This window comes from Pempheris klunzingeri, chromosome 9 (assembly GCF_042242105.1).
Source record: "Pempheris klunzingeri isolate RE-2024b chromosome 9, fPemKlu1.hap1, whole genome shotgun sequence".
In the NCBI taxonomy this organism is placed as follows: Eukaryota; Metazoa; Chordata; class Actinopteri; order Acropomatiformes; family Pempheridae; genus Pempheris; species Pempheris klunzingeri.
This window is the reverse complement of record NC_092020.1, coordinates 14,613,047-14,631,942: the sequence shown is the minus strand read 5'-3', so window position 1 is coordinate 14,631,942 and position 18,896 is coordinate 14,613,047. Positions and strand designations below refer to the sequence as shown.

At 40.7% G+C, this 18,896-nt stretch overlaps 1 protein-coding gene across 1 annotated transcript in view; it reads right to left on the bottom strand.

Annotated features, from left to right (window-relative positions):
* Positions 1–13,599, bottom strand: part of ahnak (AHNAK nucleoprotein) — a 34,531-nt gene extending 20,932 nt beyond the window's left edge. Inside the window, exons 1-5 of the mRNA XM_070836664.1 lie at positions 13,404–13,599; positions 5,552–5,615; positions 717–775; positions 414–570; positions 66–292 (exon numbers count right to left, since the gene is read on the bottom strand). Of these exons, the coding sequence (XP_070692765.1) occupies positions 66–292; positions 414–570 (384 nt within the window). The 5' untranslated portion in view covers positions 717–775; positions 5,552–5,615; positions 13,404–13,599. The remainder of the gene's footprint in view (positions 1–65; positions 293–413; positions 571–716; positions 776–5,551; positions 5,616–13,403) is intronic.
* Between the last annotated feature and the right edge of the window lie 5,297 nt (positions 13,600–18,896).

Genomic DNA, 18,896 nt, shown 5'->3' with positions numbered 1-18,896 from the left:
TACCACCCATTTTGTTCAGTAGCTTCACCTCAATGGTTATCATTTAGTTTTAAAAAAAAACTTACAAGGATGATGTCTGGGCTGGAACCTCCAAAACGGGTCTTCCCCTCCCATGTCAGGGTGCCCATTGGTGACCGACATGGTGTGCTCAGGGGCGAGCAGCAAGGGGATTTGTCTCCTTTGTTTTGTAGTTTTAGTCCAACCTTGTGGCGATTCAGTGTCTTCAGTAGCTCAGCTGTTTCTTCTGAGCTCATGTTATCAAAGTAGACAGTGGCACCCACAATCTGGTCACCTATGAATTAGATAGAGACAGTAGCAAAAAGTCTGTTAGGGCTACCAAAGACTAGTCAGAATGTAGTTGAGGTAAATCTTACTTCATACTTGATGATTTGATGAAAAAAAGAATTTGCTACCTTCATATACTTTTCCAGATCGTGCTGCAGGTGACTCTCCTTTCACCTCCTTAACTAAGATCTCTCCTCCACTTGTCTGTTCAATGGTCAAGCCAGTTTTGTCTGGACCCTCCCAATCTAGAAAGAGAACCTCCCTGGTTTCTTCCTCTTCAGCCATCTATAAACACAACCATACAAATAATGGGTCATGGGAAAAAAATCCAAGGTAGCTGAAAAAACATTATATGTATTTGCATCCAAATGTATATAAGATGAAAAATAGAAAGCACAAGGGATTTATTCTGACTTTAATTTGTAAAATACCTTGGTTTTGTTTCCCTCTGTCTAAGCCCTGGTGTGATGGAAAGTCAATCTTGGTTTTCCTAGAAAAAGAAAAGATGATGATAATTATTAAAATAAAATCATGACAAACAATGCATCAGTTTATGTTCACACAGTATTTTACTCCATACAAATGGAGTACAAATGTTCTTTCACCCTTAAAGTAAATCCTGTATCTAGCTAAATCAAATTTTTACTGCTCTTTAAGTCTGGCTTGTAGGTCCCAATGGTGAACACTAGATGGTGTTAAAACTCCTTTGGAAAACACAGCCTCTACATTCCCTCCAAAACTCCAAACCATCAGATCCCTCCCCCCTGGGCTCTCTGTGTTTTGGAAATTTGGTTGAACACAGACCACACCCTGCCCTACGGAAAGCAGCCCAATCCTGCGCCTACACCCTAGCTCCAATGTCAATAGACAGAGAACAATGATGGTTAAAGCTACCTTACTTTATGAAAATACACACAGAGGTACAGAAATGCACAGTAACAAATGCACCAGCATGTTAGCGCATGCCCTCTATCTTTAACACACATACACATCCACAAACAGTAGACTAAAACAGGTACACATTTGTAAATGCTCACACACACAATGCAAATCAAGCTTCTTACTCTGGTTATTAACGACAGCTGAATATTAGTTTCAGTCTAGGTTGACCATATATTTGTAATGGTATTCATAACTACTGCAACACAATGTTGATCCTCTTTATAGTGTATTCAGCAATACTAAAGGACATATTATGCATCTTCCTGGGTATGGTCATTAGACTGTACTAGATATTGCTGGCCATAATACAGAATCCCTTTCCATAAGCAATCACTGATCCAACAATTCATCATATTTCTATGAGCTCCCATGAAGCCAATGTACAGGCATGCTTAGTTTTTCTATGACGGTCTATCATTACATGCATTGTAGTAAACACATCTGCAACCATCACAACAATAACAAGGTTTGTTCACATCAGTCTTCAAACATGCTCACTAGTCCAACCCACTCACCTCAAACAGACAGCCCATTCTTTCATCAATACCAAACTCTACTCTACAACCTACACCATCAATTGCATAAAGCTGTCTGAGCTATATGTCTCTAGCTAGCCAGCAAAGGTTTATATGTTTTCACATTGCATGCAGTTGGCTCTTAAGTGATGTTTTTCCTTTATATACACATACATCAGGGGAAATTTGGGGTTCAGTGTCTTGCTCAAAAATACTTTCCATGTGCATGAAAACACATCGTCCAAACTAACAATCTTAACATTAACACGCAACCATTTCTGCCACCTGGACCAACATTTCAGTTTCCAGAGGGCTCACTGACATGACAGAATCAAGATGATAATTACTGTAACTATAATAGTAAAAACTTTCTGCTACTCAATACGACACAGATTGTTGCTGTAAACTGTTCTCTTTAAAAGACAAGGTCATTCAGTGTGCTGTGTTATCATCCTATGCTTGAGTATTTGACTTGATCATACTAACAATAACCGATTAATATCTGATAGTAATAGTACTTAACTTGTTTGTTTGCTTAATAATATTGCACTGCAAGACACTGGCAAAGCTGTTTTACCAGTCATTCCATTCTGCTGCCTGTTGCAGTTTCAGCAAATTATCTGTATGGATGTAAACAGCTTATATGTGCGGTAAAAGCCTATCCACAGGATGGCACAAAAGAAACGGGATATGAGTCATAGTGGTGAGTGGTTGCCTGTATGTTTATGGGGTAGACTTGACAACCAGAGGCCAACTTGGAAAGGGATCAGAGTGGATTTTTTTGTTGTTGTATCAGTCAAGATACCAATTCAGAGCATTCCAAGTTACAACTTTGGGGTGGCCAGTGGGTATGAAAATGCATTGCCAGGTTTCTGGCAGCAAAGCTGTATTTTGATGTGATCAGAACCACTAATTTGTCTTTTCAGAACTGACAAATAACATAATTACACCAGTAAACCACAAGTGCCTTCCCCATTCACTGAAGCTGCCACACTGTTCTGCAAGATAACAAGCTGGTGGGAACAAGAGGAACCTGAGGCAAAGATAAAAAAAACAGTTATTTGTGACAAGTGTCTGTAATAAGCATCACATGGTCAACGGCCATCTACTACTCTTGCCACTCTACCAGTATAGAATATTTTAAACATATGAGAAGGTTTGAAGAAGGCAACACTGATGTTTTGGCTAGTTCACTGAGACGTCAAACAATAGGCTATAAATATAGATAGTGCATGTAGATCTAGAGAACTGTTTGTCTCCTGACACAATTGTATCCCAAGCACTAATAGAGCAGAATGTTTGTGAAAGTTAGGCTGTTTAAAAAGGCATTAATAAACACATTGGAAACGCATTTGGAATGCCGAACCGGGCCTCCCGTAGTTTGCTGGACCCTGTCCAAGGGCACACAACATGCAACATGCAATTAACACAAGTCAATAAATAGAATGGTCCTACGTGATTGGGAATACTGGGAAATGCATGCAATGCTTTGAGGTAATATTAAGCCCTCTTTCCAAAATAGCCTTTTGCAGACTCTCAGGGCTGAATAACAAGATCCAGGGCCATTGAAAGTAATAACACCAGAGATGAGGACAGTGTTTATGCCAAAGATGATGCCAAACACTCGCAGGTGTTTACAACCCGATCTTCTGCTCTATCTTTCTTTTTACCCCCTCCCTCTTTTTTTCTCATTGTCCCTGTCAGCATGACTTTTCTGAAACTAGCAACATGAATCTATCAATATGCCAGTTTCCACAGCATTAAATGCATCAAACAGTACAAAGAAATGTGTGTTTGTAGTTCGAAAGCCCAGCTTTACCCAGTTAACTCATGCAGATCGAATACGTCTCAAGTCAACTGACACTGCCAGCTTGAGTATCTTAACCAGGTCCTTCTGATCCCAACCCGAGAGTATTTGGACTGAGCCAAAAGAATTTGTGTTTTCCCTATGGGTCACAATGCGGCTCATTCTGCACATGCACCTCCTCTCCTCCTTCACTCAGTGAAAACAGACAAAAATAGCTGACAAATGTTTCACATGGTCTTCACTTTTTTTCTTCTGCATACTTCTCAGAGCATATTGACATTGCATAAAAACTATGCAGCATATGAGTGGGGGACAGTGAATATAGAGCATTTTAACTCTCGAACAAGGCATATATTATCATTGGCTGAAAAGAAAAGGGAAAGTAACGTCCACGCGTTCACAAAAATTCTCCAAGAGCAAGAGGGAGAAAATTATTATCTGACTCATTTCTGCAGCTCTCACTCGAAGGGATGACCTCAGGACAGACTTTCTCTCCCTTTCTTTGTTTTCCTGCCTATCCATCTATGTGTTGAAATATTTGTGTTTATAATCACCTTTCAACTTCTTTCCTCACGCCTACATTTTACCCTCATTCTGTGGCTCTCCATGATCGAGGGTGAACTATTGGAGCTGTCATTACCTTAACCTGCTTTAACATATATCTGGCATCAAGCTGCAGGGAGGAGCTGAAGATCGCAGCACTATAGGAGGGAAGGAAGGAACTGAGAAAGAGGGAGTGAGATGTAGGGAAGAGGAAATGGGGGAAAGCAAAATAGCAAGTGAGAAAGGGAGAGGAATCGTCATGGAACTGCTCTGTGGAATGCTAGCCAGTAAGAGGAGGAAGAAAAACCCAAGTAGGAATGAAAATACAGGGCTATCACTGAAGAGTCTCCTCAGCAGCTTATAACATCACGCTGTGCATAAGACAACCTGAATATTTAGACACTTCACTCTCTGTCTTCATTCTAAATCAAACTCAGTTTCAAGTGTAAGAGCAGAATATTCCTAAACATAGCATGCCCCATTTTGGGAATACAACACAAAGGAACAATTAACTTGACTAAGATCATATGATTAGATATGGGCTGTGATGTAAACAGATGCTAAATAAGTATGCCTCTGTTCTTGGTATCATAAGACAGGCAAGCAGTCTGTGACTCAAAGTGATCAGGCAATATGACAATCAATCATTCCTCTATTCTTTCCTTTTAATTTCTCTGACATGCCTGGGAGCGACATTCCTGATGTCATCCCCTTAAATTTGATGTCATCTAAAGCATATTTGAAGGACACATAAAATTATATTCTACAACAAGTGTTGAAGGGAACCATGGAGCCAGTGAGGGCAAAGGGAAGCAAATAAGTATGTTCATATATCATGTTTTATAATAGCCTTTGATGTGTGTTGAGTAAGGGGGGACATGGGGACAGCCAGCCAGACACAGGCTTCTGTTAACTAGAGTGCAACCGCAAGGCATTTCTGGATGCGCCTCTCTTACGGCCTGTCAAAAGCCTGCATACAGAAGGTCCCAACTCGCATACATTGCTTCTTTTGCTAGCTTTCCCTCCACTCCTAACGAATAAATCGTCCACAGCTGCCGACTACAAACAGTTAAAGGAGTGTGAGCTTGGGAGGCTTTTGACAGGGTTGTTTCATAAGAAGGGGAAAGGGGTTCTAGCAGAACAGGTGGTGTCTGGGGGAGGAAGGAGGGGTGCAAAGAGGAGGCACCGGGAGCAGAAGCAGCCAAGTGTCAGGTTTCCACAAGGCAGGCCTTTCACAGCTGAATGACGATGGCATGACCTTCCAGGTTTTGCAACACACATTCCAACAGGGATTTGGCGTCTGGCCACACAACAGAATGCTGTTCTAAGGTGACACTGACTTGATGGCTCCAGAGTGGAGTGATGGGTAGTAAGAAATGTAGTTTTCTTTCCTTTACTTAACCAGTAACAGATGTGTTGTGGGGATTTCTTGCATTAGCCTATCTCTAAGGACACTTACCTCAGGTTGCTCAAGCGAGGCCAAGGGCTTCAGTTTGATGCTGTGGTTCTTGAATTCTTGACTTCTGTTGACAGACAATTAAAACAGGATTAGGATTTACGTAATCTGAATGAGTTTACAATAAATACGTTAAAGTTCCTGTCAAGAAGTTCTACCATTATCATGGGTGTTACAAAAATTTCAAAGAAAAATATTTCAGTCCAATGTTTGACAGATAACAAAGATATTCTTAACACAAGTCACTGTTGCATTTAGAGGTGTGTCCCAAAATACTGCACAAAGCCACATATTTTGTGGTTACAGTCATTGTTTACTCATGGCATTTTAGTGTACATGCTCAGTGGCCCTTACACGACTAATCAAAGCCTTCAGAGTCTTTAATAATTAACCAACCAATGGTAGCAGTGTTGACCCTAGCAAGTAATGATGCGAAAGACTCCCTTTATGTCAATAAATCCAGCTACTTGTTTGGTGTGGCCCTCACTTCTGCACAGAAGTAAATAGACACCAGCAAATCCAGTTCAAGCATAATTCTACAAGGAAATGTACCATGCTTGTGAATCCCTGTGCTCTAGTTACTTTGCTTGTGCGATGACTGTGAGACTAGAATGCACAGTGTCAGTGTGTAAAACCAGTGTAGTATAACTGTATATAAGAACATTTGGTTGGCGAAGCTTAGCTTTGATGCTGCACTTATTGTGCAAATGACCCAAAGGATGGGAGAGTATCAGAGTGATGCCACGACTGTTGCTTGTTAGCCTCTTCTTAATATTCCCTCTTCTGTTCTGTACAACGGTCGAGCCGGAGCCAAGCCAAGCCCATACAAGTGACCACAGTACTTTGCATCATCGATATGATCCGAAAAGATCCTTCAGTGACACATGAGCGAACCTAGCGCTATCACATCATTTGTTGTACGTTTTGCTGTTGGAAAATGACTGGTGCTACATCATAATAACAATAACAATAACAATAAGAAGAAGAATAAAATCATATGATACATCATCATTCTTCTTCTTATTATTATTATTATTGTTATTATTATTATTATTACAGCTGCATAAATTGGCATGCCATGTAGTGATGGAGTAGAGTATTGTTGTTTCAGCTACATTCATCATTTGGATTCTAAGTGTCATTCTGCATGCCAGGTCAATCTTACTTTTACCCGCTGTGACTAGCCCAAAAAACGTACAGGACTTACAAGGATTATTGCTTCAACCCACCGGCATATTGTGAAACAAAGCCTCTCTATGTCTGTCCCAGTACAAACAGAACCAGATTTGATGTGTGTACAGACAGGCATCTACCGGTGGGAACATGTCCCTCAGAAAAATTCTTCTGAGACAGGCTCTCCATCCCCATCATCAACCCCCCCCAGCCCCACCCCCACCCCTCACAAGTCCCCTGTGTTCAATAAACTAAATTGCTCATTACTTTGTTGAAAATTGTGCCAAATGACTGTGTTTGTGAGACTCTGAAACCATTTCTAAACAGTCTGATTTTAAACGCCTATACTTACTAAACACTAAATGCAGTACAGAGAAAGTGAGTAATCCGGGTCTTTAAAAGAAGAAACAAAGTGATAAGCCTGTGAAATTCTTTCAAGTTTTGTCTAAAAATGCATTGCTGTTGAATGCCTTTTTGAATGGGTCCTATACTGAAATAGACAGGACATAGCTGAGATAAATGCCAGCCAGTACGTGGTTGTCGTTTTGTTTGTATAGGGAGACTTCCACAGCAGCTGTGTACACTCTCCAGCCCATACTCTTGTTACAGAGACGTATTAATCAGACTGCCATGTCGGGCGTAATTCAAGTGAAGATTTGACTGATGTTTCAAAGGTAAAGATATCATACTGAAGATAATGTGAGACAGATTTGCCTGATGCCCGAAACAAAACATTAAATAAAGGGCATGTGAGATCTCTGTGAATGAGGGGCTTATGATATTTTTTTGTAACATTTGTTTATAATTGTGGTTTGCTGTATCATCCAGATATATGATGAAAGTGATGAGAATTTTTTTTACAATGGCCATATCTAAGTAGACAAAGTCAAAAGATAAGAAATAGCTGGCTCCACCTTCTGTTTTCAATACCTTGGTGAGACCACACACATCAACATACACACAGGCATGCATGGAAAGGTGAAGTGTGGTCACCAACAGTGCAGAGAGAAAATAAAAACACATGCTGTGTAGGAGACTAGAAATACCACGCCACAGTCCACGAGGTGGATAACGTTGCTTTGCCTCAGCGCTCTGTTTGGAGAGGGAGCAGCTCAGTGCACAGCCCCACCCAGGCCTCCAGTCACACACATTCTTTGATATAGCCGTCAGGCCAGCTGGAAGGGAGCCCAGCCTCTCCCCACAGTGACTAACTCCAAAGAAATGTCCTCTTTCTCTCTGACTCCAGCTCTATTCTGTGCTGCCCACCCTGCACCCTGTCTGTGTGCTCACCCCTCTGTAGTCAGTCCACCACCCACTCCCCCAACCCTCAGCTTCTGCTCAAATAAACAAGAACACCACACAGAACGCTCATTTAATGGCACCCTGAAACACACTATCTAAAGTGAACCCTGAGAAGCAGCACAGGATGGGCTGCAGCATTGTTATCATCATCATTTTATTTGACTCCACCTGTGCTCAAAGAAAAACAACTAACGGCACTCCTTACCTCATTGCTATCCATTCGCACCCCACCCCACCTTCTTCTTCTATGCCATGAAGTGACATACCTGTGCTGTTTAACTGACATTGTTTGTGCTTAAGCAGGTCACAGCACACAGGAGACTATCAAAGTAGCTGGAGTCAATCCATCAGCTTGATTGCCAAATCCAATCAACAGAAAACAGGAGCAGTGTGACAATGATTAAAGTTCAGTCGTAAGTGAATCAGGCGCAGCGGTGCTGGTGAGTGATAAGATTTGATTATGAACAAGTAAAAAGGCCTCAGTGCAGATAGAGATCGAGGGGGAGAGAGGCGCACTGACCAAATCAGTCATGTTGTCAAAACAAAATAGATGCCCTGTTGCTCTATCTCCCCTGTAGTTTGACGTAGCGAGTACAACAAATACAAAAAAAGCTCAAGGGTAGGTTCATTATTCCCTCAAAAATGCAGATAGGACATGCATGTGTGACGCATATAAAAGGAATGCTCAACAAAATAAACGGTTCTTTTCTGCACTCCATAGTCCACATAGACCAACCACAAGTCCTGCATAAGACCAAAGCCTGCCCACTGACGCCAACTTGGGCTGCTGCTGATTAAACCATTGTGACTTTGGCAGGAGTTATGCACAAAATGGAAAAACTGAAGAAAACTGTACAAAATCACAAACAAGGGCACTGGTTGCGTTGAAAGTACACCTCAGCTATGTCTTGCTTGCAATAATTACACCGCTTGTTCACATAAAGACAGTAAAAGAAAGGTGCAGCAGTATGTCTCAAATAACTCATGGTGCCGATCATACATCGAAGGAGGGACAATCACACTTTGAATTTCCGATCATTCATTTTTTCCTTGTGTGCTTAAGTTTTAAGGGGAGTGTTTCCTTGTCATTTTAGGAACTTGTGCCGCATCACGCACTGCTGCTTTTGTGGGCCTCTAAATCCCACTAGAGGCGTTGTATGTAATATTGAGTTATACAAAAGAAAGCACCAGTATCATTTTTGCATTTTTGCAAAAATGAAACATAATATTTTGGCTGTAGCTGAACTTCTGAAATGAGAAGTGATCCTGGGGTAGTGCCTACATGCAGTTTCAGAGCCAGGAACATTGACCAACTAACAAAGCAAAAAATAACATGAAGCGATGCAGAGCTGCAGATTAACTGAACTGAGGATGCAAATTTTGAACTTGCATAAGTATATACACCAGAGAGATTGATAAAAGAAAGCACAGGTTTACAGACATCCATAGCGACCTTATGCAATCCATGCTATGCAACTGCCCAATTTCAACTCAGTCTAGTTTGGCAGTTCAGTCAGGGTTTGTTTTAGTCTTAACAACTGCTGTTTGAACAACAACAAATCAAGTGAAGAAGGGGCATGAAGGGTAAGAGGAGTGCTGTATGGCAATCATAGCAGCAGAATGTATATATAAGCATTACACTTCCATAGCTGTAGAATTTGAAGCATGCTATTAGGATACATATTCAGACAGAGTAGTGCAGTTGTTTAGAGCAAGAGAGGGTGTGAATTGTGACACATGCCACCCTTGAGTATCTTGTGCCAGATAAAGAAAACCTAAACAAAGCTGAATGTATTTCTAAATTCACATTCCAAGCCCCGCTGCCCTGACATTTTGGCTGTCTCACTCCAAATAGAGCTTTAGTAACAGATGCTGCGTGTCATTCTTGCACGCAGGGCATTGGAACAGTGTTTGTAGAGGCTGGTGTGGGTGGCAGGTAGGCTATGCAGTACAGCATCAGTTATGTAAGATCTATTGTTTTTGGGTGGATTCGCAGATGTCTGGCTGAGAAGTGGTGAAAGTTATTGGCTTATCAGAAAAATGAGTCACATCCTTTTTGAGTACCACGCTTGCATCACTTGAAGTGTCCATAAGCAAGTCTGAATGTGTGTGCATAGGTGTGACTTACAGGAGTATTGTGTGTAACATGTGATGACTGTCTCATCATACTCACATACATCATCACTATTTCTCAACAACCAGGCAGGCGTTTGTAATGATAGGTGCTTCACGGAGCATACTGGGGACGTGCTGAAACATTCCAAACTAGCACTGGATGGACTGAGAAGGGAGTGGCTGCTGGGTGGATTGTCTAGAAAGACTTTGTAAAATCACACACTGCAGTTGGATGTTTATTTGCAGCTGGAAGAAAACGAAACCTCCGACACTAGAACAGTTCAGTACAAACAGTACAGAACAGTAGGAATTTGCTATTCTTTTACACAATCAATCTTCAGGATGGAATTTCAGTGACTCTGTTGGAACTTCAGGCTGTCTCAGAGCCCTGCTGGGCCTCCAAATGAATGTCAAGTGTGAAAATAAATAAGCTACAATTTGATTGCCAGCACCCTCCCTTCTTTCACTTCACTACAATCACCTCCCTCTTTTCACCCCTCTCTGCTGTCCCTCCTTCCAACCACCCACCAAACAAACCCATGAGGAAATGGCAGAGGAAGTGTGCTAGATACCAGTTTCTTTCCGTTCCACAGCAGCACGGCTGAGTAACACCACTCCTCTCATCTGCACTGCCAGTCAACAGGGCAAAAATATGCAGTATTTCTGGTACAGCCTTGTGATTAATATCTGATCAAAGTCAAGCTAAGGACCCAATTAGTCATGAGGCATGTTTTTTTTCTCCTCAGGCTAGTAAATATGCTCATGGGTGGCAAGTGCAACCAAACCAGCGTGAATGGCATTGTGTAGCACCAATGTCAGCTATAAAGACCAAGCAATATTTGACCAATGAAGCTTCGTCAAAACTTCAGAGTGGTTTGTGGAATTCCAAATATCTTGCATTTATTTAGGTTACAATATAATGTAGCCTCTGTACTGCTGCACCATTGGACAGTGCAAGTATTTGAATAAACAGAAACCACCCCAGGCCAAAATGACACCATGTTAACGGTTTTAGTTGCAGGCACAAAAGAACCAGTTAGGAATGTTTCATTGCTTGAAACACATCTTTATTATGTTTGAGTAAGTCCATACCCTTGCTTGCAGCAAAAGTCCACACCTGAAGTAAAACGTGTAATGCAGCACCGTGTGTCACATTATCACCAACTGAAACACGAATTCTTGAAATATAGCTTATAGTTTAAATGGCCACCTACTGCACAAAAACCTTTTAGCCCTCTTCAAGCAGTCTGTGTTGCAATTAACCACCTTGAGTCAAGTTCGCATTGTAGATCAGACTGCAGAGCTTTCCCTGACACGCCGCTGACATGATTTTTTGGGTGTGGCAGGAGGGAGCTGTGGCAGACAGTCAGCAGACAGAGAAATTTGACTTTCAATCAAGATTCGGCAAAAGATTACTTCTGGTCTGGGTTTTTTATCTGCCTTTTCTTCAACTTGAACAAACACATTATAACAAATGCAGGCCAGAATATATATCATGTCTAGTTTGAACCACACCTGGAAAGATGCTCATTGTGTTTTAGATACTTCAGTTAGGCAGAAAAATAACCATCTCTCAACTTTTTGGGCAGATAAAATACATTTCACTCCTTCTCCAAATGTGCAAAGTCTAAGCTCCCCCCTCTATGCCTCAAACCTGGTTTCAATTAGCTTGTCTTTCCAAACCACTACATTCCATTACTCCCCTCCTCGCCCTCACCCCGCCCATCCCCCCTCACTCCCTTACTCTCTTTCCCCGTCTTCCTCCCTCCTTCTACTCTCCCCTCCTCTCTCCTCCCCTGCACACCCTGGCTGGGAGCCCAGGTTAAGAGACCCAACGTAAAAGAACGAGAAAGAAATCTCTCTCTGGCCGAGACTTAAAAAAGCGAAGTCATTAAAAACATACATGTCGCAGTACAAAGCAGCACCGATAGTTTACATCTCTCTCTAATGCAATGCTATCTGGACAGAAGGTACACCTTGTTCAAAGATTAATTCATAACATATCAAAAACCTTCAGACAAGTTCACCGCATTCCACAAAAGCAGACTGCATTTAAAGTACTCTTAATACCCATAAGGAGATTTTCATTGTTCCATATGACTGATAATTATACAGCACCCTACAACAGGGTGGATAGGAGGAGACAAAAAATATGAATGCATTTTGCTGGAAACTCCATAAACAACAATTGGGTGTGTTTGGAGGGACTCACTGCGACGACTGTCTGTAGCATGTATGATTTTTTTTTTTTTTTTTGGCTGTAAAGGGTGTGCCTCTGTGAGGAGACAGCAAAGCAAGAAGGGAGGGAGAAAAAAAGGAGGGGGTGGAGGGAGGTGAAAGAGAGGAATCCACACCCAAGCTTGTTGCTGCTGGCTCTCATAGGGAAGTACCTTTACTTTTTAAACTTCCAAGTCTCAGCAAAGGGCGTTGTACTGATTAGGGACACACCAGAGTGTTAACATCAACACAAGCAACCTGACTCCTTTATCTTTCTGGCACTTCTTCAATTCAATTTTCACCTAATCTGTAATAATCCAGTGAAAAAAAGTTTTTTATACTGAAAAATTGGGAATTATGTATCTGCAAAGGACGTCTACATCACACAATAGTAATATCACTACACAAGTAGAGTGACTTTGAGTGTTACCTCTTATTTGTTAAAGAATTGCAGTCATATGAAGATAGCCTATATTCTCTCTACAAAACTAGCTTCAGCACATATGCACCTTGGATAACAGTCTTTGTGACCAGTTAAAGGAAAAGTGAAGTGCGCAACTCCAGTCAAGTCCTCTGCATTCATGTGGTGGCTGTGGGTACACACCCACTTCTCATGTCCTGCACTAGGATCAGTATTTAAAACCTACAATGATGTCCATACAAAATCACTGTCGCTTTACACTTTTACAGAAAAACACTTAAGTGATAATGCACATTTTTTTCTCTTCATACAAAGTTCCCCTAAAGTAAAACTTTTCTTCAGGAAAAAACAATAGGATACCACAGGATAAATATATTAAGTGGGACAAAGTTACTGTAATCTCACCACTGATGTACACACTCACTACAAGTGCACATTGGGTTATATACAGCAATGTTGGGCAGATAACTTGGACTCTTCTGCAACTTACTTGTTTAAACTTTGGCAAAGTTGATACAAGTGATTTGCTGTACATTTGAAGAGATGCACAGCTGGCAACAAAGTTCAGAAACACAGTTTTTAAAATAAGCATTCACTTCAATCTGAGAAGAAGAAATAAGTATTTACCTGTGCGCAGTCTTTGCGCCCAAGAAGCCTCACACCAGCTTGAGCATCCTTGAAAACTTGCCCTCTCCACTTCTCCCCAACCCAAGAATGAACGCTTCTTCCAGTCGCAACCTTGCAGTCTGTTAGGATTCTGTCACTCTTTTCCTATTTCTCGATCCACCAAGTTTCCAGGGCGTTTTCTCCCCCCACTCTCCCTCCCTCCTCTTCTCTGAGTTGATTTAAACTTCTTTTTTTCTGTGTGGCTGCTCTTCTGGGCTGAGCAGAGTGGTTGAACATGGAGCTGGGTAGGGCTCCTGGTTTGCAAAGGGAGGGGAATGCTGGGGAGGGGACCGGTGCAAGGGAGTGGCTCCCAGCAGCCATGGGACCACCCACTGCTTCACATACTGTAGAGGGTCCGATGACAAGCAACAGGAAAAGTTGCTCCTTCCTAGATAAATGAAATGACCAAGTAACTTTATCACAAAAAATATCAGCTGTCAGTTATATTAAAACTGAAGTATGAGCAGTGAGCTGTGACAGAGAGGATATTTTTTATATATTAATCAGGCAAAAAAACTCATACTAGTTTTCTTTATCTTTTTTAGCACTGTTGCCTCACAGTAAGAAGGTTCCAGGTTTGAACCTGGGGTCTTTCTGTGTGGAGTTTGCATGTTCTCTTGCGTGGGTTTTCTCCAGGTACTCCAGTTTCCCCCCACAGTCCAAAGACATGCAGGTTAGGTTAACTGGTGACTCTAAATTGCCCGTGAGTGTGAATGGTTGTCTGTCTCTATGTGTTGGCTGATGGCCGGTCCAGGGTGTACCCCGCCTCTCACCAAAAGTCAGCTGAGATTGGCTCCAGCTCCCCCCGCGACCCTGAAGGATAAGCGGTATAGACAATGGATGGATGATAATAATAATAATAACAATAATAATAATGATTAAAAAACTGGCAACACTGATAACATTTGTACAGTTAAAGGCATGTGACGCACCTCACTATACCCAACTGACACCCATGCACAAGAGGCAGCCTTTAACTGCCCTGCAGAAATGCTTACATAATGATCAGCACAGAAGTCATCTATCTATTTTCTCAACTTGTTGTCCATTTAAACCAAAAAAACAAACAATTGTACTGTTTTGAATTATTTTTCAGCAGTTTTTGCTTCACATTTTAGAATAAGGATCAACTACACAGAGTACCAAGCCATAAAATGGGTATCCTGTGATGGGCAATGACATAAACATGTTATTACAGAATTTAGATTACTGCACACAAACTGACACAAAGTTATCATTAACAAAATGACTCAGGAGTGAGTCCTTTACTTACAAACAAAAGGCAAAGAGTGTGTTTATAAGGCGGGATTGTCTCAAGTGGTCTCTTTTTAAAATGCCTACTAAATTATAATAGTTGCATGTTTTTTGTCACATATGTTTATTTCTGTTTCTGTATTTCGAGATGTATTCAAGATTTGGAAAGCATGCTTCACATAGTTTGTTATTTTGCTCCACCATTTCATAAACAGAAAATAGCAATTACTAATCTGAGTAATTGTCAGTAGGAAGACCATACTCTCTTTCCTGTATAATTTTGTAATAGCCAGTGTCACATGAAAGAATTATTTAGAGTGAAACTCCTTTTTGAGTCATCACAGTTCCTATTACAGCCTATTGTTATTTCAAGCACTTTAAGAATACATCACACGATGCCCTGAGTGATGTTTTAGTCTCCACAGACACAGGCTTTGTCTCAAATGCACGGCCAGTCAAATCAAACCAGGCTCTGCTAAACTCATCTTCAGTGTTACAAAAAAAATCCCACACATTGTGACTTTTGTTTCAGACGATTCAAAACATTGTAAATGATTACCGAGAGTTATACAATGGCAACGTTCAGTGTGGTGGAGAAATAAAAGAAGAAACTACATGAGCCGTTGGGACAGAGTCATATTGGGTGGTGCCTCAGACACATTCAGCCTGGGATTACGGATAATATTGGGTCAGCAATATGAGAACTTACAGACTTATAGATGAAACTGTCTGATAAAGCATGAGTTCTGCAAAAGCAACAATATTTTAGAATACTGAGTTTCTGATGTCTCCCCACAGCCCTCTCAGATGTACCCCCTCACTGACTCTGAAGTGACCTTAATTACCTGTATTTTCAATAGTTCCATTCCATGGTATCCATTACTTTTGAGTGGCTATTTCAAGAACTTGGTCATTACTTGAAGGTATAGTTCAACAGTGTATATATTTATTATTTAAGCTATCTATTTAAACCATTTGTCCATTATCTTTCTGTCTGCCTCCTAACTAGTTTATTTCTCTCAATTTCATGTAGTGTTTCAGCTGACTCAGCATACCATAATTTCAATTGTATTTTTTTTTTAATTGCTTGAGTTACTCTGTAATCTTTCCACATTTTCCCTCACAATTGCAGAAGAAGTCCTCCTAGGTGGGAATCACTGATTTAGGATGTGTGCAGATCCATTTTTGCAGATGGGATGTCATGTGGGATGTGGTATGTACTGTGTGTTAACATGTGTGTTTGCTTGTTCACCTCTCACCCCAGTGTTCAGTGTCCTTGAAACACCTCCTGGCTTCTTGTCCACTTGCCACACCCATTCTCACTGAGGTGAAATAGCAAACAACATGCAAAGAGGAGAGCAAACACGGAGGAAGTTACTGCGTGGCTTTGTAGGGATCGAACAGGGTGTGGCACACACACTCACACTCTTGTACATGTGCGTACATATAATTGAATATTACCACATTACACCACCATGAGTCAAAAGAGCTGATTCTGTTTCTCTTAAAAACAGGGTGCAGCTGTACAGAAAGAAGACTCAGTGTTTTGTGTACGCATGTGTGTGTATATGTCTGTAATTGTGTGAATGTTGAGATAAAAGTGAAGACGCAATCCCAGCCATGCGCAAGATAAGCAGAGACCCTACAGAACTCTAAACGAAGTGTGGTATTGCTTTACTCGCAGAACTATCCTGAAGGACGGTAACAATGTTCCTAATATAAAACACACAACTGTAAGGCTCAGAAAGTTCTGAAGACACACTCTGTGAATGAGTATGTAAACAACATGCATTACATCATTTTATTGACTGCAGAGATCATTTATATTGTCCAGATGTTGTCTCTCTGGTGCTTTTCTACAGTATTAAAGGATTCACTTACAAAACTGTGTTGCTTAATCGGTAAAAAGGATCATTTGCCTCTTCAGACAAAGTGTTCTGCTAATGTACCTGTTTGTTCATCTCCGTACATGTTTGACTTTTTGCAACTGAGGTGTGGCTGTTTTTGCTTTTGAAAAGCAATTGCTCTGAGGCCAGACAGATAACTCCTAAATGATGTGTGAGTATGTAAACAGCGGGATCCATGTCCAAACTGTGTGCTAGTCAACAATTTGTCTGCAGGTTTCAAACGTTTATGGTCACATAACCCCACAGTAAATGCTCGCACTGCTGCGTGTTTTTTACTACTCAGAATGACTATGTTCATACACTTTCACTGTTATTAAACAGCTCAGTCTGTCACTGATGAGGTAAATCCAGATAAAAGCCTTATTGATTCAGCTGCATTAAATCCAAATCAATCCACAGCAGGTGTTGGAAATCAAGATAAGCAGATAAAGATAAGTAGAAGATTGCGAGAATGAACTTTGAGAAAACTAAAATGTGGATTGAGCAAAAGGGATAAAACTAAACATTAGGGACACGTACTGAATATTTTGCACATCCAGTACACATTTTTAAAAACTGAATCCCCTCTGACTGTCACTGCTTTGTGACAGGCCATTCTAGTTGAATACAAGGATATGTGGGAATGGGTGTGTTTCCTGGTCCTATAGGTGTGTCAGCCAGTGTGAACCAGTGCAAATAGCTTGGCTCAGACGCACGATGAGTCACAGTCCATGACTACAATGAAAACAGGGCAGCTCAGACTGTAAATGAGAGGAAAACCAGAGGATTAGATGGGGATGGACAAAATGTGTGTGAATGTGTGTCTGCGCATGCTTGCATGCGTGTGTGTGTGTGTGTGTGTGTGTGGGTACATGTGATTAATGTCTCCCACAGGATAAGGGAAGTCACATGGCACTGGCCTAAGCAAAACTCTAACTTGTGATATGGTTTTAGAGAAGTGACAGCACACCTGGATTTAATGAATATTTCATTAGCTATTTGATCAGATTTACTTGAGCAACAGTCTGGTTCTACCCACCACAGGCATACGAGCCAGATGGGTGTGAGCTGCACATTTGATTGTGTAACCCAGGTTCAGTCAGATACAAACTGTCTGGACACATTTCAACAGAGTTTTTAACTCAAAGGATTTACAAAATAGCTAATAAGGGTCTGGTCAAAAGAGGACATTCTTGTATTATACCTGCAAAATGTCACAGTTATCAACAGAAATTCTTTCCTAAATTCATACAATGCAAGCAGTGTAGTTGGCACATGGCCTGTTTCATCAAGATAATTTGTGGGAACATGAGACATAATAGAATACAAATTTGAGAATGTAACTCAATGATTGCTGCTCATTTCTTTGTTTCTTTCCTTTTTTTTTTTTTTTTTTTTGCATTTTTACTACCGGTGGCTACTTCAAAATGTATTTTATAAGTAATGTTTAATCAGTAACTTCAATAACTGTCTAACTGTGTGTGTCACATTTTCAGAAGGTACCTGTAGAACTATTTTATCAACTCTGTTCTGAAGTGAAAGCAGAGTGTAACTTTCAACGGCGGTAATCCCAAACAGAATAGTGATTTACATAAACTGAAAACCTATTCAAAGTGCCTTTCACTTCAACTGATTTTGTTTGCATTTGTGGTCAACTGAATATGTAGACATACTTAAAAGTCTTCAAGTAGTCTAGCTTGAATCCGGAGAGACCACTGTTAAAAGCAGGCACTCACTACATAAACCACATTATGGGAAAAAAGAGTTCTTTGTATAGCAACTTCATTCGAGCTTTTACACAATGCAACATTGTCAATATTGTGACAAGTGTCTCACCAGCCGCTGCTGAAGACACAATCAGATAAACACTGTCAAAGAGGCATTGTCAGCGCTGAAGAATGCCAAAGGAAATGTACTACAGATTCAGCTTGTGCTCTTCATAAATGAATGAATGCACTGTTGTTGAAGATGAGTCAAAGGAGCTGTAAAATTAAGGGATACAAATAGAGAGCTGTCATATGTCTCTGCCACTGTTTCCAGTTTTTTAATAAAAAATGAGATCTCTAATAAACATTTATATTTTATATCTTGTATGATTAATATAAACACACTGAGCTACACACATCAGTTGATTTTTTTGAAACTATTATCTTTTATCTATATTTAATGTATCAACTTCATTGCAATAGAATATGAATTAAAAAAAAGACAGAACAGCCATACAATTACAGGGAATGAATGACCCTTTTTTACAGTATATTTTCAGTAAACTGTATAGTCTAAGCAAGTAATAGGGAAAATAATACACTTGTTA